Genomic DNA, 22579 nt, shown 5'->3' with positions numbered 1-22579 from the left:
GGGTTAGCATGTGTTTAAAGTGTTGAAACTTTTCTATAGTCAAGTATGCAAAAAAATACAGTTTTGCACTTTTAAAACATTGTTAGGAAATTAAGATCGAGTACTAATGTTAAAAATATACATTTTGCGAACACGTATTTCAGCAGATCATCTACGGTGAAAACTAGATACTTCCACACACTGTTTAAAAAGACATAACCTTTTTTCTCACAGACAATGTCAGTTTGGATTACCAAAATTATGTCAGTTTGCTAAATGCCAGAATAAAGGGAGAGAGAATCATTTGTGGGCCAATCTGATTTGATTTCTTTGTATGTGTAGATTACTTGGATTGTTGCCGTCACATACTGAAGATTTTAAAAACATTTAAACTGACAGGTACAAGTCCTGACTTGTGGAGGGTGCTGAAAATTAGGGTAATGGCAAGGAAGTCTTCCAGTGTCAAAGACTTGGACTTATTCACTAACAATTGATTGATCTTCAATATACCAGTAGAAACATAAAAAAGCTTATTACCAATTGGTTTTAATGCTGTAATGCAAATAAAAATTTCTCCATTGATCACTGACACTGGTATAAATAATTCTTGTCATGGCGTTTTAATAACATAAATAATTAGGAATAATTTTAGACTAAACTGTTTTCAAAAAACATCAAAAAAATCATATTGTGCAAATATCATAATAACAGTCTATAAACAGGGCATCAATTCCAGTCTAGTTTAATAGCACATTTTTTATTATAAATGTTGCAAGACAAGTAGCTCTAAAAGTATTTGCAATTAAATAAGTGGTTATTTTGAAAACACGAATTCATACTATAAAATCACTTAATGTATTATTTGACACTAAGTAAAGTAATATTTTCCTGACCAGTGGTTTGCAACTACTTAATTTAAACATAAGACAAATAAATTTTATTTGTATTTAAATATATATTTTCAAATATATCTTACTACATCCACCAATCGTTTACGAGTGTACTAATTTTCTGTGTAATTTATTTGATCTCTTTTAAGCAGAAGTGGAAAAAAGGAATCTATTGCAAATGACATTTTCAAAACAGCTTGAGTTAGGCTATAAGTATTTACTTGAGGCAAGAAATTACGACACTCAGTCCCAACGTGTTTATCAAAATTTCCAAGGCAATCCGGAAAATTACCAGTACTTACGTCAATTCGTTTTTACCGTAAATATGTGGTACCCTCATAAATATAAGTATCCCCTTACTGACGCCACTTTTTAGCACACTGTGGCATATACGAGTCGAGAGTTAATTTTATAACTCCAAATTGGACATTGTTTTTTGGTCCCCCCCTCTTTTACCCCCCAGAAAATGAGCATTTTCCTGTATCCGGGCTTTGGAAAATTTACCGTAAGTCCGGTACAAAACCGGACATATCTTAGAGCTCGCAGCTGATAGAAGACGTGGTTCGTTCCGGAAAAAAAGTGGATTTGGCCACTCCACCGAGGGCGGATTTTAAGAGCAGAACAAACGAGCTTCTAACCATGAACTGTACATATTTTAGAAGTAGAGTGTTTAATTTATCTGGAAAATGAGAGCTTTGTGTATTTTCCCGTGGGAACTCGGCGCTGTAGTGCTGACCAGCTCGCCTTCGACTGAAGAAACAATGCAGGCCTAGCTAGCGGAGGCTAATCGGATCACTGGCCCAACACACCGCAGTGGGATTTAAACCGTGGACGGAGCTGTGCTTTTGAAGCTGTTGCGATATAAAACGGTTGGTTACAGCTATACAATAGTTTAGGTTTCGATTTATACGTATATGTCAATGTTGGTTTCATTTTTGTCAGTTAAGACGCTGGCTAGATGAGGCCATGGGTGCCAAGAGATAATGCGTTAGCATGCTAGCAGCAGTGAGTAATTATCTTTGTGTATTTGATTCAAATCATTCGGTGGTGCGCTGCTATATAAATGTATTTAGCTTAGAAAATGACAAAAAAACGGAAAAACAAACCCTACAAATACAGTTTTGTAGGGCAAATGGTTGGATTTTCTAACATTTGTGTTGGGGGTGGGAGGGCAGTCGCTCAACACACAGTCAGTAATAATCTCTTTGTAAAGGTAATTTAAAAAAAACTTCTCTGCTTCGAAAGGACATTTTGGTGTATTTTACTTGAGTTAGGATCAATGGATACAACCATCCTTAAATGTAGAATCCCTTGTTTTAATCTCACGACGACGCTTCACTGATTAGTTTGTCGCATGCAATTATCAAGGTAGAGATTCTGTTATAAAATAACTTTCGTTATCCAGAAATCACTTGACTGGGACCGCTGGAGAGAAATGAACCGCTAAAAACAATAAACTATAAAACTAATCTGCTCTGGAATGACAAAGGACATTAGCAGCTTCGGATCCTAACGTTTCGACCCGTTTTAGTGATCCTAATGTCATTAGACCTGGACCCAATTAGAAGTCAATCTTTAAATATGTCGGTTTTGATGAGCATAATGTCCAGGCCTTGTGTTTTTTCTTCCTTGCAGTCTCCCTCTGAGGACAGGCCTTTTCTGTTTGGGAGCCCATGACCTGTGACTGTGTTCTAGTACATAGTTCATCTTGTCCTGTCATCCACATTCACCATTCAAAGTGTCCCTGCGTAATTATGTTGTAACAATATAGTCAGTCCTCTTCCTTTCTGTTGCTGTAATGCGGTGTCACAAGTTTTTAGAGATGCATCCAGCAGATAATTGTGACCAATTTCCTGTTTTGTCCAGCTTTGGCCTGCTGGTACTGATTTCTTTTTCTAAATTATAAATAAAATCATTCAAATAGGATTTTTTTTTTCTATCCTTCCTGCCATCATGAATTATTTTGGGAGCAGAGACGATGTCCCACCTTGTGTCCAAGAGAGCATTCATTGTAATGCCGGGGCTTTCTATTCTAAAATCTGCTTTACTCAGTAATGCTATCCACACCCAAGAGTCTTGTGGTTCTGTGACCTGCTAGCTTTTATATGGTGAGTTCACTAATTGGCAAAAGATCAGATTGTTGAGTTTTTGACAGTTGGGTCAAGCGGTTAAATCTGCAAGCAAAATTTTGCTTTTTCCACCATTGAGAGGGTACTCGGTTGTAATGGAAAATGAATTAAACCATGTTAAACTGACCAGACTAGATTGGGTACTAGAGGAAAGGAGGACGTAGGCTAAATAGGGGTGGGAATCTCTTGGCCTTTGGTAGTTGAATTACAATTCAGAGGGCTAAGATGTGATTATAAATGGATCGGCATATCATTGACAATCCATACAAACAGATCTTTCACTTAAACTGAAGATTGCTAAAAAAAAATTATCTGCTAAGACGCAGATGCCTCAACTTCATTGTTCTCGATTGGAGCACACAACATGCTAGCTGCTGTGCATCACCAAAGGCGCAGTTACAGTAACGTAATATTCCTTGGGAATGGCTTTCCGTGCATCACATGTTAGAGATGTTTTACCTCCTTGTGATTCCGTCACTTGGTGTTTTGGTGTCTCCGTAGTGCGTTTGTCAGTTTCTTCGAGGAGGGCCTTTGTGCTGTTTCATAGCACGATGGCCCTGATTCTCAGTGACTGTCCTTAGTTGCAGCAATAGTTGAAATTAACTTTGTAATTAGCTGGACGGGATTCAGGGTGGCAGGAAAGATCATTATTTTCACTTCAACCTCTAAAAAGGCAATTACTCTAAATCACAGAAATTCACAATTTTTAAAATGTTTTTGATATTTCCATAAAATTCATATTGATAAATATCTTTTTGTTTTTAACTCAAGATAAAGTTTGGTTAATTGACGTGTAATAGGTCATTATTCAGCCAGACCATCACAGTTGCTACAGAATAACGGATTTAAGGTTTAAAGGAAAAAAATCTAAGCTTAATCATTTGTATTTATTTATTTTATTTTTGGTGGCCATCAGACTTTCCCCAAATAATTATTTAAAATTTTTTTAAATACTCATTTCTGAGTTTTATTTATTTTTTTTCCTAATTGTTGTAAATCTTTTTTTTCTTGCAGCCATGAGTTCACAGCTGCAAGTCTTCTCTCCCCCCTCAATCTCCTCCAGTGCCTTTTGCAGAGTTAAGAAGCTCAAGGTGGAGAGCAATGTTTGGGACGTATCCACCACTGAGGCATACGGTTCCATAGCAGGCCAGCCGGCATACGCGTTTACCCCAGCCATGGCTGTGCCTCCCTTTGCACCGTCGCTTGTCTTCCCTCCTACAGCTACTGGCTCCAGGGGTCAAGTGGTGGTGCGAGCAGCTGATAGCACAGGTAGTCTTCCTCGTGGATCCAGTCGACGTGTCCCTGAACAGACGACCTCCTCTTCTTACAATCACGAGACGTCCTCAGAAGTTAGGAGCCAAAGGCACGGGCAAAAGAGAAAGATTGAGGAAGCCACTGAGGGCAGCGGGAGCGGATGTGGCAGTGTTCAAATACTAGAGGAGCTCTCGGCTCCTGCGGCAACTTACTCCACCCGTGCAGGTGTCGGTGCTGGAGGAGGGGGCACGGGCCAGTCTATACCTCACTCCGCTCCAACCACCAAGAGCAGCAGCTCAAATGGCGAGGGGGATTATCAGCTCGTGCAGCACGAAATCCTCTGCTCCTTGTCCTCCAGCTATGAAGTGCTGGAGTTCCTTGGAAGGGGCACTTTTGGGCAAGTGGCCAAGTGTTGGAAAAGGGGTACCAATGAGATTGTGGCAATAAAGATCCTGAAAAACCATCCTTCATATGCTCGTCAGGGACAAATTGAGGTAAATGCTCAATCTTTTTAAAAATGTTGATTCTGATTCAGTATCTTGCATCACTTAGGGCAGAATTATTTAGCATTTTACTGGATTTGGACTTTACTGATGGTAAGCAGAGTAGATTTTTAGTTTCTATCTTATTGGTTTGTTTCTGTTTTCAATAGGTGGGCATCCTGAATCGACTGAGTGCAGAGAATGCAGACGAGTACAATTTTGTGCGCTCGTATGAATGCTTCCAACACAAGGGGCATACCTGCTTGGTGTTTGAGATGCTGGAGCAGAATCTGTACGACTTTCTCAAGCACAGCAAGTTTAGCCCGCTCCCCCTGCGCCACATCAGACCCATCCTGCAGCAGGTTGCCAAAACCTGATGTCTTTTTTTGTTTTTGTTTCATGTGTTTTAAGAAGTTGTAACACTTGTTTGCATGTTAAGGTTGCTACAGCGCTGATGAAACTGAAGAGTCTGGGATTGATCCATGCGGACCTGAAGCCTGAAAACATCATGCTGGTTGACCCTATCAGGCAGCCATACAGGGTGAAGGTGATTGACTTTGGCTCAGCAAGTCATGTGTCCAAAGCAGTGTGCTCAACCTACTTACAGTCTCGCTACTACAGGTTGGTGGCTTCAGATATGGCTCTGTTTTGCTAATCTTGGTGCATGCTGTCATTTTATAAACATGGTGGGATACGTTTTCTCATGCTTTTTGGGTTAGTTCTGTTTCGCTCATTAATTGCTCACTGCTGTTTGCTGACTAGGGCTCCAGAGATCATTTTGGGCCTGCCGTTCTGTGAGGCCATTGACATGTGGTCTTTGGGCTGTGTGATTGCTGAGCTGTTTTTAGGCTGGCCTCTCTACCCTGGAGCTTCTGAGTATGACCAGGTCAGTATAGATGTTAGTGCTGCTAGGGTCATATCTTTAATATCTGATCATCTGAAAGGAGAAGAAATGCCAGGATGATCATTATTAACCCTTGTTCTTGTGTCTCCAGATCCGATATATTTCTCAGACTCAAGGCCTACCAGCTGAGTACCTCCTGAGCGCCGGCACAAAAACCAGTCGCTTCTTCAATCGAGGCCCAGACTCCAGCTACCCGCTCTGGCGACTAAAGGTTGCTATAGCATGCTAAATCTTGACGTACATCAGCTACTCAAATAAACTGTACATGGGTCTTATGCAGTTTGGAAAAGTATGGAATTTGTGTTCAGTTTTCCAGATCCGCACCCCTATGGGAAAAATACCTCAACTTCTAGACTTCATTGCTAGATTTTTAAAATGTGTTAAATTTTGAAGTTGAAAATTTGTAGGAATCCTGGCTGCTGGGAAATGTTTTCAGTTTTTTTTCTCTGTCTTCTTAGAGAAATCAGGTCCATATTTTTTTTTCAAGTGTAGAGTCAGTATGTCAGAACAGTGTCGGTTTGAAGAGGTTGTTGTGGCACAGTCAAGATAAATCTTACTCCGAGTAACAATTATCCTATGTATATTCTTGTTTTTATGTTTTTTGTTTTGTGAAGCACTTTGTGATTTTAATGCCTTTTGAAAGGTGCCATATAAATGAAATGGTACTTACTTGCTTAGAGTAGGATTAAGTGAAGAAAGTAAACTTCAACCACCCAAAACCAGTCAGGCTAAAAAAATTATTCTTGGCTCCGATACACAAAATATTTCTGTGACAAACCTGGAACAGTTTAGATTTTTTTTTTTTTTTTTTTGAGCATTTTATGCAAATAAGTGCAACACAGTCCTTTGCCAGTCCCTAAAAACAAACGGACACACATAAAAGCACACTTGAAGTAGTAAAACCAAGCATATTTATCAACATTACCGTTATTTTTTCTGCCAGATATCTGTGTTGCCCTGCATTACTGCCTACACAGGCGCGAATTCATGTATTATCCCCCAGATCAGCTGTTAAAGCAGTATTCAGCCTGATTAATCAACAAAGATTAAAAAACAAATAAAAAATACTAATGATGATTAAGAACCTCACGCATCTTCCTTGGAAAATTGCAAAGTTTGTATGATTGGAACTGTTAACTTCTGACCCAAACTTTGAAAATCGTTTTTGAAGAGTAGCCATAAGAAGCTATGTGTGGAGGAAAACTAGCAATGCATATCACCTTAAATATAACATCCCCACTGTGATGCATGATGGTGGTAGCATCATGCTGTGGGGAGGCTTGCCTCCAGCTTTTTGTCCTTTTGTTCTGGGCGTGAAGCTTTATCGCTGATGCTTGAAAGTTAGAGGGCCGCAGGTTGGGTAAATGTTTGCAGCATACGGGACCTCTCACAAAAATGTGCTCATCGCTTAAAAGAAACACATTGAGAGAAAGTTGTTGACAGTCCTGTTTTTGTTGGATTCTAAGTTCTCTCATAATTTGGCGTTTCACTCAAAAGAGTTTTGTCACAAAAGATAAGAGTATATTGTGTTCTTTTTTCCAGACCCCAGCAGAGCATGAAATGGAGATGGGTATCAAATCAAAGGAGGCCAGGAAGTACATCTTCAACTGTCTGGATGATATGATGCAGGTAATTGGTGTACAGACAAGGGAGTCCCGTCAAGTTATTTGTTGATTATGTGACAGCGTTACTTTCTGTACTCCAGGTCAACCTGTCATCTCATTTGGAGGGGACAGACATGCTGGCTGAGAAAGCTGACAGAAGAGAGTTCATAGATCTCTTAAAACGAATGCTTCGTCTGGATGCTGACAAAAGGATCACTCCCACAAAAACCTTGGGTCACCCTTTTGTCACGATGAGTCACCTAATAAATTATCCGCACAGCTCGCAGTAAGTGTTGGAAAAAGTCAAAGCGGTTATTGTAGAAAGTGCTTACCTTGGTGTAGCTTCTAAAATGTTGGCACTCCTTTTTCCAGTGTCAAGTCATGCTTCCAAAATATGGAGATCTGCAAACGCAGGAGCACATACGACAGCAGCAAGTCTCTGTACTCCACCAGTGCAGTTCCCAATGCTGCCGCAGGAAACCTCACTGTTACCTTCAGTAGCCAGCTTAACCAGCATAACCAGGTATGAACTGTGGGTCCAAACACTTATGCATAGCTGGTTATACGTTCAAGGGCTAAATGTGGGTGTGCATTTTTGCACTGTGTCAGTAGCATACATAAACTGGTGAATGACTTTCAAGCTTTAATTTCTTTTCATTTCTACTGTTCTCACTAATGGCTAGTAGTTTTCAGCAGCGTCCAGGTATGGTAGCTTCTGTTTTGTAAAGTTTGTGATCAGGGCTTACTCAGCAGCAACATTTGGAGAAACCTGCCACTCTCTCCCGTTTAATAATTACGTAGATCTCTGTCCTCTGAGGTGGTGTTTTCTCAAGCTGGAGAGTAATGTTGACCGCATCATGTTATCTTCAAGGCAGCTGGATCAGCAAACGGATTCCTTCGTTCCTTTATTATAAACGTGTTTCCGGACCCTTAAACCTCCTGCTGTTTATCAGTGTTGTTATCTCAACAGGTGCCTTCTGGCGGGGGTGCCGTGCCTTTGCTAAACTACCAGCCAGCTCTTTACCAACAGGCAACTATCAACATTCCTGGTTTGGCTCAACAAAGCGTCCCAATCCCAGGCCGTCCCGCTGGGCTGTGTAGCCAGACAGAACCGTTTCAGCAGACCCTTATTGTGTGTCCACCCTCTACTATTCAAGGTAGATTTTCTGAGAACTTTTAGTCACTTCCATGTACAAAGGAAGCTAACGTCCTCCCACACAGCTGTGGATTTCATTAAGAAGTCCATTTGCTCTTTTTCATCTTCCAATTCTAAATGTTTTTTTTTTATTTTCTTAACATTAATGTGTTGTGATCTTTTGTTTCATTGTTTTGGACTTTGTTTTGTTTATTTCAGGGCTACAGCCATCCAGTAAGAGTTCAAGCTTCCCTGTGAGGATGGAGAACTCTGTACCCATAGTACCTCAGAACCAGTCTGCTCAGTCACTGCAGATCCAACCAAGCATGCTCACTCAGGTAAGCCCTTTTTAAAGGTATGTAAATATGTTACAGAACCTTGCAGAGGTGCTCACTTTTTCAGCATAAACATCAGTGTGTTTTAGTGGGGGTTTGATCTGATAGATCGACACAAAACAGTGCTTAATTGTGAGCTGGAAGGAAAAAGGATTCCTGGTTTTCAAATGTTTTTAAACACATCAGATTCTCCCTTTACTTCATTGACTTTTCCTGTTACCCGCGTTCCCTTTAACCTTTAATTATTAACTACTTTGTGTTGATCTATTACATAAAATCCCATTGAAATACACTGAAGTTCATTGTAACATGACAATGTGGAAAGGTTTGAACCCTGTGAATACTTTTAAAAAGCGCTTTATATTGGAGGCCTCATTGTGGGGTTATGCATAACTGATCTATGTGATTGGTGTTCAAATGCATCAGCAGTTTGTCTAACTTGACTCCCCGCTAACTTTTTGCATTTTTGTAACGTCATTTGGGGTCTTCTGTAGGAGATTTGGTGACTTCAGTCAAAAGTTGGCTTTACCTGAAAATATTGCAGGTTTTGGTTTATCAAGACTGAAAGGGCTTTTCCACCAAAGTGGTCCCAGTTCTTAACTGGAGCTGGCACTAAAGTACGGTCTTTGGTCTTGCAGTTACTGCCTGATTCGTTTCCTGTTTTTATTCAGGGATTTCGTGAAGGATCGTATTGCATGGAGACAGCTTAGTCACACAAATATTATTTCTCCTACTATCCTTGCAAACAGATGCTCTTAGAGCACCACCGCCGATCAATATATTATTAACCAGTCGTGTTTGTGAGAGCTTTGCAATTCTAATTTGTTAGTCGCTCATCTGCATCAGCAGTGCTGGAGAGCGGGAGTTTAAGAGTATAGCAAATTTTATTAACATCGCCTGAAGAAGGTTATGTTAAAGAACATGCCTTAAAAATAACCTTTATGGATTCATTGAGCTACTTAAACTCAATAAGGAATGATTTTAAGATGAACTGTATGAACTCGGGTTGTCAAAATAATCAAAATATCAATATAATCAATGGAATAGATAAATGAGAAACACAGCGCTCCGTTTTCCTGTGGTACCGGCTGACGCAGGAAAGTGTTAATCAGCTGGACGCTCAGTTGGCTTTTAAAGAATGAAGCCAGGAAACAAACCAGTGCGCCCTCTTCCATTACTCCTCCGTTTAGTTGTAAAGGCACTGGAGGCCAATGTGGCTAATGATCACACAGATTATGGTGGAGCCGGACTGAAGCTGAGACCTAGATTAGAAACCTGTAGCAACGTACCCTGCTGCTGTAGCTGATCACTAAAGAAATGATTCTGTAAAATGACCAGAAAGACAGAAATTGCACATGGCTGCTGCTGAATACATTTGCATGGACCAGATCCTTGTTTACTGTAAAAATGTTTTGTATGAGCCAGATCCGTGTTTGTTTTGAAACAATTTATTGAAGTATAGAATGGTCCTTTTTATTAGTCACCTTAGCAGTAAAATGTATTTGTATCAAAATCAGATTGACAGGCAAATGGAAGCACAGTAAAGATTATTAAAATAATTGCACGACTGAATCAAAGGTACTTCCATAAAGGACATTAACACTTACACTAATTGTTATCTTGTCTACTGTTTTGCAAAACAGGGTTAATTTGCTACAGTTCCCCAGGAGCCTAAAGGAAACCGCCTAGATGCAAACCAATAATGAGTTATTTCTGCTTTTTTTTGTGGCCAGGGCTAGAATAAGCATTAGCTTAGTAAGCGTTCGTACCAGTTAACTACTGGAACCAGTTTATTGGAAAAGCTTCCAACAAGACTTGGGTGATGCAGGTTCACGACAGTCTATGGTGGGAAACGGTATGGAGTTTCATTGTTTAAAAGTCTAAATAAAAGGTTATTTTGTCTCCTGTAGAGCTATGTGTTGCTCATCCATTCAAGCCCTTTCTCCTGCTTTTGGGTGTGCAACTGTTCTGCCACCTCAGGCTTAGTCTTTAGAAGGCATCGAGGAACATACTCACTGTGTGCACAATTATTAAGCAAGTAGCATTTTTAAAGATTCGTTTTATTATTGAACAACTACAGAGCTCCCAATCAATCCAACATGTTAAACCTCAGACCTGAACACTCCTTTGTGCACCTAGGACGAAGCCGTCTGTCACTGAAGGAGCTCTCCAGTTCTGCAACAGCTTCATGCATGGGGTGGGAGACATTGTCCAACAGTGATGGCATTTTTGCTAGAGTCCTTCTGTCTCCCACCACCTGCACCTCCTACCTGGGATAGGGCTGGCCTTTCTGATGAGTTTATCTGACTGCTTCTTCTCAGCTGTAGATAAGCTGCTGCAACAATATAAAACACAAGGTGGCTGCTGCACCGCACAGTCAAAAAATGTCTTCAGGAGCACCCCCCCCACTATCCAAATTATTTCGACCTCCTTAACAGCTAGTCTGCTCTGATCCTTCCTGTAGAAAGCACCAGTCCAGTTTATTCAGCTGAACTTATAAGAGTCCAGTATCTCTATGTCAGTTACCAGACTATTCAAGCAAGATGTTCTCAGTGGAGGTTAGGTCAGGTAAGGATGGGCTCCATATCCTTATTCTTTCATCTTTAAGTCCTTTACTGGCTAGCCACACCGAGGAGTCGTTCGGTGCATGTGATGCTTTGTCCTGCATAAACATCATCCTCTGCTTGAAAAAAGTGTCTCTTAAAAACCAGCAGTTAGTTTGGAAGTGGAGTTGATTTTTAAACCCATTTTTAACCAGAAAAGGTCAAACTAGTTCAGCTTTTATAACACCAGCCGGTTTCAGTACCCCACCTCCACCTTGCTGGAGTCTGAGCTGAAGAGGAACTCTGTGTGCCTGTTACTGATCCAGCCACAGGCCAGCCCACGTGGTCCATCAAGAGTCACTCTCATCTCATCCTTGCCTAAAAACCTTTGAAAAATCTGTGTTGAGATGTTTCTCAGCCCATTCTTGACATTTCCTCTGATCTCTTGCTCAGTGTTGGTCGGGTTCTTTAACTTGACTCCCATGACTCTGAGCGATGAACAGCTTTTAGTTATGGGCTGTCCAGGTAGGTCGCTCTTCTAGAATATGGTAGAACCAGAGGAGAATAGGTTCCTGGTAACTTCATGCTTGATTCTTTTAAAATATTTGCCTATTAATTTGCATGTTTCCCCAAGCGTTTCTATGGTTTTTATTATTTATTTTGATTTTAAGAGTGCTGCATCCCTCTCAGACTTTTGGCTTTTTTTTTTACGTTTCAGAGTTAATAATCTTTTTTATTTTTGCCCATTTTACCTGAGGAATGAAAGCTGACTAATAATTATGAACACCTTGATTGAGGGTGTTGATCTCCTTAGGCCACACTCTTCCTCATTACACATCCCCTTATATGCTTAAATCCATAAACCTTCAGGTTTATAGAGTTTAAAGTTGGGAAATATGCATAAAAAATGTTGTTAATGCCAGATGATTGTGCACACAGAGTAGTAAGCGCATACTCTCTGACCTTGCAGAAAAAAAACAGCATGGTAAATTATTCCCATGATGATAGAAATAGGGGAGCACTTGCAAAGTTTTGAGCACTAATTTAATCAAAGCGTGTTTGATCTTACTTTGGTTAAAATGGAAAAGCTGCTAGCAGCTCACAAGGATGTAAATGGCGGAAGAAACAACAAGAATATGTCATAATCTTCGTATAACAGATTATCCTCTGAATATGTGGATAAAAAAAATTTCTTGTAAAAAGAGGTTTATGAGCAGCCTTATCGGACACTGAAGGTGATTATTGTGGCCGATGATATCCATGTGCATTTCTTCGGTTATGTTTTAGCTCATTTGGGGATTTGCTTTCAGAGCCGATTGGATTGTCATCCAGGTCCTATTCTCACTCCTTTATGTGAGTTGCGGACCTGTCCACCCGAAAAGCGCTATTTAACCAGTTTTTTAAGAGATGAGGGAGGATTGTTGAGTACTCCCGGGTCAGTGGTGCAGCTGACCAGGGTTGCCTCTGTCTGTCTCCTGTCCAGCTGTTTAAGCTTTTCCTCAGTTGATCACAGAGCTGAAGGGAATGATTTTTAATCCTAACCTAACACTGCCCTTCCCTATCCTCCCTTCCTCCTCCAGGGTTCCTGCACACCCCTGATGGTTGCCACCTTACACCCACCCCCAGCAGGCATAGCCCCTCAGTATTCTCTGCCCCTCGGGCTGGGCCCCGGGGTGGGTCGACCCACCCTCCTGGAGCACACAGCCACTGTGCTGGTAAAGCACCGACGGCATCTTGTGAAGAATGACATGCGCACTACCACTAACATTGGCAGCTTTCCTTCCCCACTCTCCCTTTGTCTTTTCATTTCTTTGCAAGTTCTCTGTTCCTTGTGTGCCACACGTTGTATGGGGCTAGTTTTTGTTGTAATGCATCGTAGTTTTAAATCTCATGAATGGATGCATCACAGTTGGTCCATGCTTTTTTTATTTTTTTTATATATATATATTAAAATTAAACCTTAGGATCCAGCATCACTTTTGATCTTGCTATAAATCTTTGAAACCTCTCATTTGGACGTGACATCAAGGTTGACAGAAATCTCCCTTTCTTTTCCAACTTCCAACGGACACCCCCTACCTCATCCGCGTATTTTCACACACCCCCATTCTTCCCCCGTAGGGCAAGGAGCGCATGTGCTGCCGAGTTAGTCTGCGCTTTGCTTGTAGCTCCTTTTTCGTCCCGTCCTCCATCGATTACAGCAGTGGAGGTAGCAGCTGCGACAATTAAAAGCTCTGACACACCTCTTCTGTTTCAGCCCCTGAACATGTGGCACGCTCTTTCTCAACATTTATTATCCGCAGACTGTTTGGCATCAGGGAACTAAACTAATCTGGATCTTCTTTAACAGGCACCATGGTTCTGTAAACAGTCGTCTCTTTATCAGATCTGTTGACAGGGCTTCATCGTTTGTGCTTTGCATGGTTTCATCCTTTGAATTATTTGTTGCAGGCCATAATTAAAGGAATGGCTTGGGAAAGGTTGCTCGCTTCTTTAGCTCTGGCAACTGGCTTGTTTTTTGTTTTTGTTTGTTTTTTTAAGTCTGTGGATTTCTCAGCATGGCTTAATATGTCCAGCCCATGGCAGCAATCAGAAAATGAATGCTGATTATTATTATTATTTTTTTTTTAAATAACCATTTATGTGCATCTGCTCAAGTGTGTGTTTATCGTTCTCAGCAGGCATGGCCAACTGGTACCCAACAAATCCTCATCCCCTCATCGTGGCAGCAGGTCCCAGGCGTGGCCATCCACGGCTCTGCCCACCAGTCAAACGTCACAGAGTCCCCCCTGGAAACGATTCATTCGGGCGCTGGCGTGCAGACAGGACAAAGCTGGCGGTGGGTTAACTGATCTATGCTCTTGAGTCACACGGAGTGCATGTTCTTTTAAACATGAAACAAGGTTGTGTAAAAGCAAGGAGTTTAGCGTAATTGCTGTTTGTCTTACATCGTACATCGGTGCCATAAATAAGGTTTTTAATGTTTGTATTAAAAAAGTGCCCTTAAAAACTGACCCCAGGCAAATGGGTTAGATTTAAAAAATAAATAAAATTAACACTTTATTTTACAATTAACAAAGTTACTAGTCCTCAAAATTTGGATTACTACGTTATTAAATACATTAAATAATTAATAAATAAGTAAAAGAAAATAACTCAAAATATATAAAAAAATTATGAAAACTGCATTACTTGTTCAGTAAACCTTTATTTTTATCTATTGCTTTAGTTTATTTTGTTTCTGCTCATTTAAATAAACTGAAGAAGTCAAAGTGCCTTTGGGTTGTTTCAGCTGAGAGCAGCACTTTATCTTGCACTAAACAACAAAATGGACTTTGTTTTCGTAATAAACAGGAATATTGGCTGCGATTCTACTTCTGTTTTTTGAAAACTGGTCAGTTTTCTGTTTACTGGAAGTTCATTTGTCCAATCAGCGTTTTTCAGTACAGTTGTGTTTACTGCCATGATCTCGATGCCAAGCTTGGTAGCAACATCTTGCTCAGTAATGATGTTATAGGAAATAAAGTAATTGGAAACATAAACCGTAGTGCGCCTTCAGTCATTGTTATAGCCATTTTTTTAATAAAAGCAAGGCACTTTATGCATGACCTGGAGAAGACACAACATTGTGTAATTGAAATTTTATGCATAGATTTATTTAATTTAGTGCTGAAGTTGTTACATTTAGCCGAACATGTTTTTTTAATTTATTCCCTTCAGCGTCTCTCAGATGTTTTTGGGGGGGGGGGGCATTAGAAATGTTCCTAAATATATGCGAAGATGACATTCTGCATGTTTTTCATATGGTATTATAAACGAATCTATTTTAGGCCAATAGAAAGACTTTAAAAATCATCCATAGGCTGTGATTTGTTGATCTTTTGAAAAGCCTCAAAATTGTATCTTTTTCATCCTCATTTTACTTTTTACTCTTGTTGTTTGCAGTGCTAACTGTATTATTTATTTTTTTTATTATTTGTTACGTTTACAGAAACGTAACTCAAGCCAGGACGCAGCAAGAGAGAAAGAAAGGAAAAACCAGATGTGGGGAGAACAGAAACAGGTTTGTAAAGCTTTGACGTTTTTCAAGACTGGTAGGTGTTGACGCACCTAAACATCAACAGTTGATGCTACCCTGGGGCAACTGAACGGTGTTGTGCCAAATGAAACCAAATCTTAAACCATTATTAATTATTTCTGATTAAAAACTGTGCTGCCCTGAGCCATCCCTCAGCTGTTTATGATGCTTCACACTGAGCCTGTCAAGCCTGAATGTAACTGGTTAGAGGAGCTTGGAGAAACATTTTACAACTTATACAACAGTTACGGTTTAAGGAACAAATAACAATTAGCTTTTGATTGGTTTCAAAATGTTAATGTTCTTTTTAAAAAGAAGGAAATGCTGGGGGCATCATCACCTTGATAAGTTTAGCAGAATGCTGTATGTAAACCTTAATAAAATTGAACATTTATTCAGTGTTGAACCTGGCATGGACCTGGTAGCTTTGGGACAAATAAGATTCAAGATATGCGAATTTGGACAGGTGCTGGTTCTAGACTCAACAAGGCTGAACTGTCAGTACAACAGCTGCCAAAATAATGTCCCAGTGGTATACTAAAGTTATGAGGTAGTAGGGTGCAGCGCTGGTGGTGTAGGGGGTTAAGCTCGCTGCCCATATATGGAGGCTTTAGTCCTGGACGCAGCCGTCCCGTGTTCGAGTCCCGGACCCGGAGACATGTCTTCCCCACTCTCTCTGCCCCCTTTTCCTGTCTAACTACTGTCAAAAAAAATACTTGGAAAAATAAAGGCCACTAGTGCCCAAAGAAAATCTTTAAAGTTATGAGGTAGTAAAGGATTATTTGTTGGATGAAAAAAGACTGGACTGTGCTTACAAGCATCAGCCATGCTGGAAACCAGTATAAATGACCATACCAGTGTTTTAAAAAACGGAGGTAAAATATTTAGCCAGAATTGTGCCAGAAGCTTATTGTTGGCTGCAAAAAACAAAAAACTTGTGCATCCAGTTTCTATTTTAGGAATCCATTGAAATTGTTATCAGATAAATCCTTAAAAGCCCCAAATTACACTGCAACATGCCAGTCGATGTTCCTAAGGTGAAAAATTATTTGCTGTTGGCCTCATGTCATCTTCATCTCCGGTTCTTAAATCTTCCCTGGTCTGGATGTTTACATCTAGGGGGGTATCCACTGCATCTATACTTCGCAGCGCCATGACCCCACCCACCTCCTCTGTCGCTTTGTCCCAGCCAATCATCATCTCAGACACACCCAGCCCAGCGATCAGCATCATCACCATTCACAGTGACACAGACACTGAAGATGAGCGCAAGTTCCATCCTGCCAGGTTAGATGAACATACTCCTCTGCTTTAAACTCCTCTGTTTGACCTGAAAATTTTGACTCACACTTTATCTTTTTCCAGTGTTGGACTGGGCCGTACCAATGTCATCAGCTGCGTAACCGTGCACGACTCTGACTCCTCTACAGCCAGCCCGCTGACTCCATTGCCTCGCAATCTCAACGCCACTGGCTGTCTGTCGTCACGGCAGGCCAAGTCTCTGGCAGTGGTGGCTCCTTCAGTTAAAAACCAGACCTCTGAGAGGTCGGCAGCTTCACATGGCCGCGTAGAGATTGGTGAGGGTTGCACTTCAGCTAATGTTGGTGGATTTTTATTCCAAGCATTTCTAATGATGCTGCTCTCAACCTTCAGGTACTTACATGAAGCCAAAAAGATCATCCAACAGACAGCCCTGCAGTTCAGGAGAAAGTATGGATCGAGCTAGGCTGGTCCCAAGCCAGTCACACCCTTTAAACCTCAGCCAGGTAAGGCTTTGTTTTTTGTGCCATGTTTGTAGCAAACTCGAAATGGCAATTAAATCACTAGAACTACTAACAGTAATTAAGACTGGCTAATTTGCTCTTTAACTCATCCATGTCTTCATCACTGTCTGGACTGGATGCGAGAGAAAACGATGTCTTAAATGCTCTTTTTGCCCCTTCCTACAGCAGTTTTTGTTTGGGGTGGGCGGGAGGGAGGGTGCAGATACAAGTTTCTGCCAAAGATAAGATCTTCCAGATTCCTTTTGCACAAAAAGTGCTTATTTTACTTGTGACTTGACTGATGTGTACACACTCCTGTTTCCCCTAAAGACATGTTGAGACGGTGTTTCATCATTTCCAGAATGTTTCCACCTTTTATTGTGAGATATCTTGTGCAATTCACCATTTGGTTCAGTTTCAGCATTCAGTCTTTGATTGGCTCGGTAATATTTTAACACTTGACAGATTTTTATTTATATTAGGTACTAGACTCTGGCTAGTCCAGAACTTTAATCTTCCTGTCATGAAGCTGTTCGTTGATGATCTAGATGGTTGGACTCATCCTGGTGCTGCAAAATTCAATCCATATTCACCAACGTGCTTAACTATGGGCATGGTGTTATTTTTAGGTAGACGCAGCCTTGTTTCTGTTCTAAAACTTCTACTTTGGTTCTTTCAGACCACTAAACATTATTCCACAAGGATTTGGAGTATTTTTAGCCTGGTTTGGACACAAAAAAAAAACCTTCAGTCTTTCTCCATACTGCAGGTTGTGACATGCAGAACATAATCAGGACCTCCTTCTTTATTTTTGCTGCCAGGCTCTTGGCAGCCTCCCTGACCAGCTTCAGTCTTGTGTTTTCATCTGTATTAGTTTTGTCACCATGGTCCCACATCTCCCAGTTCCCCAGGTATCGACTGTCTTCACGGCGTTTAATGCTCTGGCATATTTTTGATATCTTTCTTCTGGCTGATACCTTTGTACAGTGAGGTTGTTTTCATCATTGTAATCTCTCTGAAAACTATGGCGTCATTTAAAGGATGCAGATTCTGCCGGCTGAACTTTGTTGTGGCTACATCCAGTTTTCTCTAACTGAAGGCAGCAGAAAACTCAAGACCGAATGTTGGAAACAAATCGAATGGTGTTGGTGAGAGGTGGTCTGTATGGTTCTTTTCTATAAAAATAAGTTATTTCATGAAAATACTATAAATTTACAAATTACTCTCTGAATGTTTTCGAACGTTTTAGTTTCACAAAAATGCATTAAATTCATCTTTTAAAAACCTGCTTGATGACAAAGGACATTTACAGTTGAGTCAAATCTGCCCTCTGCTGGACAAACACTATAATAGAAGCTAGGCGTGTAAATGATCTGAGACTCAAACCGAACATATTTGTAGTTCTGGGGTTTTTATATCTTTTTATCCAAAAACAGTCAGTTGTCGTACTCTGTGTAGTCTGGAAAATAGGGAGTTTAATAGAAGTATTATCCAGGCCTGGATAAATATGAAAAAGCAAAGCAGTTAAAGAGGTTAACCCATTCGTTTCGCTTTTCATTTACCCATCATCCATTTGTCCATCTGATTTTTTTTTTTTTTTTTTTTCCTGTTTGTGTGCCATTGATTATATCAACCCATCCATCTTTCCTTCCATAAATCAGAGTCGGAAAACATGAGGAACGTTTGAACGCGAAAACTCAACATTGGTTTTATGAGACAAACTGCATGCTGATTTAACAAAAAAAAATTAGAAGCTGAAATGTACCATTCAGTGTACAGTTCTAAATTCATACAATAAATGGGTTTTACTGGATTAAAACGTGTTGCATTAAATGTTCTTTTTCAGGTTCAGCCGGTGGTTTCTTCCTCTCAGGAGCGTTCGTTAGTCTCCCACAGCAACTCATCTCTACACCGCCAGCAGACGTTCCCTCCGACCGTTTCCGCCTCTCACTACAGCTTCCCAGATGTGTCGGCCCTGGTGCCTGGCTCGGCGGCAGCCGCCGCCGCAGCAGCAGCCAGCCTGTACACCTACCCAGCTTCCACCGCCCTCTCCTCGGCTTCTCAGGCCATGGAGCAGCTGCTCGGCCGGGGGCATGGCAGCCACGGACACTCTCCCTCCGCCTATGCAGCAACGTACGCCTCGACCTCCTCCTCTTCCAGGAGGGACTCGGCCAGTCGCAAAGAATCGGTCAGCAGCCTGCTGCACGGCCTCCCCGCAGCCTACCAGCACCAATTTGCGGCCGGTTCTCCCTACGTCAGCGTGACGCCCCGAGCTGAGGCTTACAGTGCCTACCAGCTGAGCCCCAGGCGCCTCACACAGTACCCCTACTTATAGTGAATCAATGCAATTAGAGAAAGGTAGACATACTTCCTCACTCACTTACTATCACAAAGGGACGTTCGAACTTTAGAATTACTGTCTGTCACTTAATTGTTTGCTGCTTTTAACCACAAGAAAGCATTTTAACCCTAGCTATCTATATGCTCTTTTGGACTATTTTAGTGTATTTGAAATGACTTTGGTTATTATTTGTGATGTATTCTAATATTTTCCCCCGTGGCTCATATTTTATCCCCAACCCAGTCTATCTAATTTACTGTTTACCTTGAGGTTCTGCGTGAAGAGAGATCGTCCTCCTGTCACTTGCCCCAAAAATACTCAAAAACGACTCCTTAGTTTTTCATGAGCCTTACTGAAAAGTTTCCACACTAATCCTTTAAAGCCCTGTATTTATTTAGCGAACCTGAATACTGTACCCTTGCCATCTTTGTTTACTCATGTTGTTTGACTGTTTTTTTAATTATGTTATTTGTGAAAGAGGAAGGTCCGTGAAGACGTCGGAGAAGCCGTGCGGCTAAAACTGTGATGGATATGTTTAATTTAAATACACGTTGTGGTTGTTGTGTTTCTGTAGTGACGGTGTTTCAGATGGATTGATCATGCCTGTATGCAATAGAGAACTTTAAGACTGGGTGCTGAATGTACTGATCAAGTTCAGAGTGTGATCTCCTTCCTGAGCGGATCTTGTAAAAAGCTTTTAAATTCTTGAATTCTCCTTGTACATGAAAAGTCAACTTTCATGAGGCCTGGAAAGAAAAATGTATGTATTCATGTGAGCCCAGATTTTTAGGATCTACTATTACTAAAATGGATTTAAGGCCAGTTATTTTTCTGCCCGTAAGCTGTAACAAACTACACCTTGTTCTGCACAAAGACTAATTTATCCAGCTGTGTGGAGACTGTTGACAAGACACTCCCAGTTATCTGGTGCAAATCTTCCTATTGTCTGTTTTCCTGCAAAACGGTGGAGCTGATCTGTCGATACATGCAGGTTGGGAAACCAGCAGTCACTGTGTTCAGACATGTAGCTGTGAGACGGCATCTCCTGTCAGCATCTTTGTTTTTAAAGGCGGGAATCTCTGGATGGTTTGTGTGCTTTTAGGTAAACCCTCCCACGTTTTTCTTTAATTTTGTTTTTGCATTGGTTCTGTGTCGTAATGTCTTGAGTATTTAACTGTATTTCATCCTAACATAGAGTAGTTAAAGAGGATGTTTGGTAGAGCTAATTCAGGGAAAAAAGGGGTTCAAATAATCCACCTTCACTGTTTCCAATAAAATAACCACAATCTCAAAATGCCTTGTTTCTTTAATTTCCTACATTGTTCCGAATGGAGAGGGTTAATCCTTGTGACTTGAAGCATGAGATTTAATCAATGTTGTCCCCCATAAACATGAAAGGCATTTCCAGAGAAGTGTTTGTGTATTGGTGGCTCAAGGTTAACATTTTTCTGTTGCACGCGGCACAGAAAAGTACCCAATAAAGTGTAATTGTCGCCAGAGTATCTGCCATATCAAACATTATAGAAGGCTGCAGTGTGTGAGTCACCGCTTAAACATTTAGTTTAATAAAGACAGGATTGTTAGAATAGAGTTGCAGCTGCAGGGTACTGTCAGCATATCAATAATAAAGACCTAAACTGGTTTACTGGAAAGATGGTGTTTCTGATGAATTATGATTTTTAAAGCCACAACTGTATAAGTTTGACCTATTTCAAAACATCTGTGTTTGACTAATGATGTAGACGCAAAATAAAAGATTCTTCAAATTTTCAGACAAATTGGTTTAATCTGTATTTCAAATGGTGGCCATAATAGATCCAAAAACTGGAATATTAAGAAAATGTTACATTTTTGTCTCTTATTTTAGTAATGTTAAAAATATTTAAAGGCTTTTATTTCTTGTAATTTAAATGCTTAAATTACAAGAAATACAGTCATTACAGATAATGGGGGAAAAAAAACGAAATTCACTGCCTCAGAAAATGAGAAGACTGAAAAGGTTATAGCATGTCAGTGGAACGAAAAAGTGCAACAGGAATAACCACAGCCTTGAGAAGACCGTCGAGCAAAATCCATTCAAGATTTTGGGGGAGCTTCAGAAAGAAGGGACTCAAAATGGACTCGGCGCGTTGAGAGCCATTACGCACAGAAGACTCTCCTACTCATGGGCTACAAGCATCTTACCTGGGCTGTTACTCTGTGGTCCAAAGTCCTCTTTTCAGATGGAAAGTAAAGTTTGCTTTTCATTCAGAAATCAAGGTCCCAGATGAGGAAGAGTGGAGAAGCACAGAATCCTGAAAGACTGGGGACTCATCCTCCGGTGGAAACATAAAATCCTGGTTAGCAACTGTACAGAGATTAACTGCTGGAACACCAATAAAGATCTTTCTAGAAAGTTATAAATCATTTATTACATACCATTATGTTTTGAAAGATGTCTCTCTTGTCTGTTACTTTCTTTCATTCTCCTTTCGCCATTTTGCCTTCACATAACGTGTGTTTGGCTGTTGTAAGGACAGTCATATGGTGGATTCAAGCTTCTTTTCCTTCTTTGAATTATTCAAGTGATCCAAACACACCATGCAGAAATTATCATCAGCTGATGAGATCTGAGTAATCTGGGTCGATGGTATGCTCTTCCTTGTTTCTCTTCCTCAATGTTTTCTAGGTGAGCCTATTGTCGGTTCATGCATGTTTATTGGCTTATTCTGCCTTCTGGATTACAACTACACTGAAATACAATAAACATAAGTTTAAGGAACTATGAAACAGGCAATCATATAAAAAAGATGTCAAAAATAAATGAAGCAAAATAAATTCTTTTCTAATTTTAGAGTTTTTGTTTTTGTATCACATCAGCTGGATCTGCTACATCTCCCATGAGCTTTAAGGACTAAAAGAGCCTTTACATACTGAATCACATCATTTGCAAGTGTTTCAGCATAATAGAAACTCAGTAAGACCGAGCAGGGGTCAACTCAGCAAGTGGGCGTAGTAAAACTTTTCCAGTGCTGCAATGCATGAGGGATAAACAAAGTGGGGAAAATGCATAAAAACAGACTTTAAAAAGGACTTTTAAAGAGGGAAGAGGAGGGATCTGGGCTAAAGCCCCCAATGTTACAAAACCCTAAAAACAAACTTG

At 40.5% G+C, this 22579-nt stretch overlaps 1 protein-coding gene across 4 annotated transcripts; it reads left to right on the top strand.

Moving 5' to 3' along the window:
* Positions 1-1397: 1397 nt before the first annotated feature.
* Positions 1398-20731, top strand: hipk1b (homeodomain interacting protein kinase 1b). 4 transcript variants are annotated; one of them, XM_047347355.1, is made up of 18 exons: positions 1398-1738; positions 4013-4746; positions 4905-5096; positions 5174-5355; positions 5497-5620; positions 5730-5849; positions 7181-7267; positions 7344-7528; positions 7615-7765; positions 8213-8399; positions 8597-8715; positions 12836-12970; positions 13937-14094; positions 15247-15318; positions 16453-16620; positions 16699-16910; positions 16987-17099; positions 18943-20731. In XM_047347355.1, exons 2-18 carry the CDS (start codon positions 4015-4017, stop codon positions 19429-19431), a joined length of 3426 nt encoding a protein of 1141 aa, XP_047203311.1. In that variant the 5' UTR covers positions 1398-1738; positions 4013-4014; the 3' UTR covers positions 19432-20731. The 4 variants fall into 4 exon arrangements, with proteins under 4 accessions (XP_047203311.1, XP_047203310.1, XP_047203314.1 ...); XM_047347354.1 differs by having other exon boundaries at positions 13934-14094; XM_047347358.1 differs by lacking the exon at positions 12836-12970.
* Positions 20732-22579: the final 1848 nt, after the last annotated feature.

This window comes from Girardinichthys multiradiatus, chromosome 20 (assembly GCF_021462225.1).
Source record: "Girardinichthys multiradiatus isolate DD_20200921_A chromosome 20, DD_fGirMul_XY1, whole genome shotgun sequence".
Classification (NCBI taxonomy): domain Eukaryota; kingdom Metazoa; phylum Chordata; class Actinopteri; order Cyprinodontiformes; family Goodeidae; genus Girardinichthys; species Girardinichthys multiradiatus.
The sequence above is the reverse complement of the archived record's forward strand: the minus strand, read 5'-3'. Positions and strand labels throughout refer to the sequence as shown.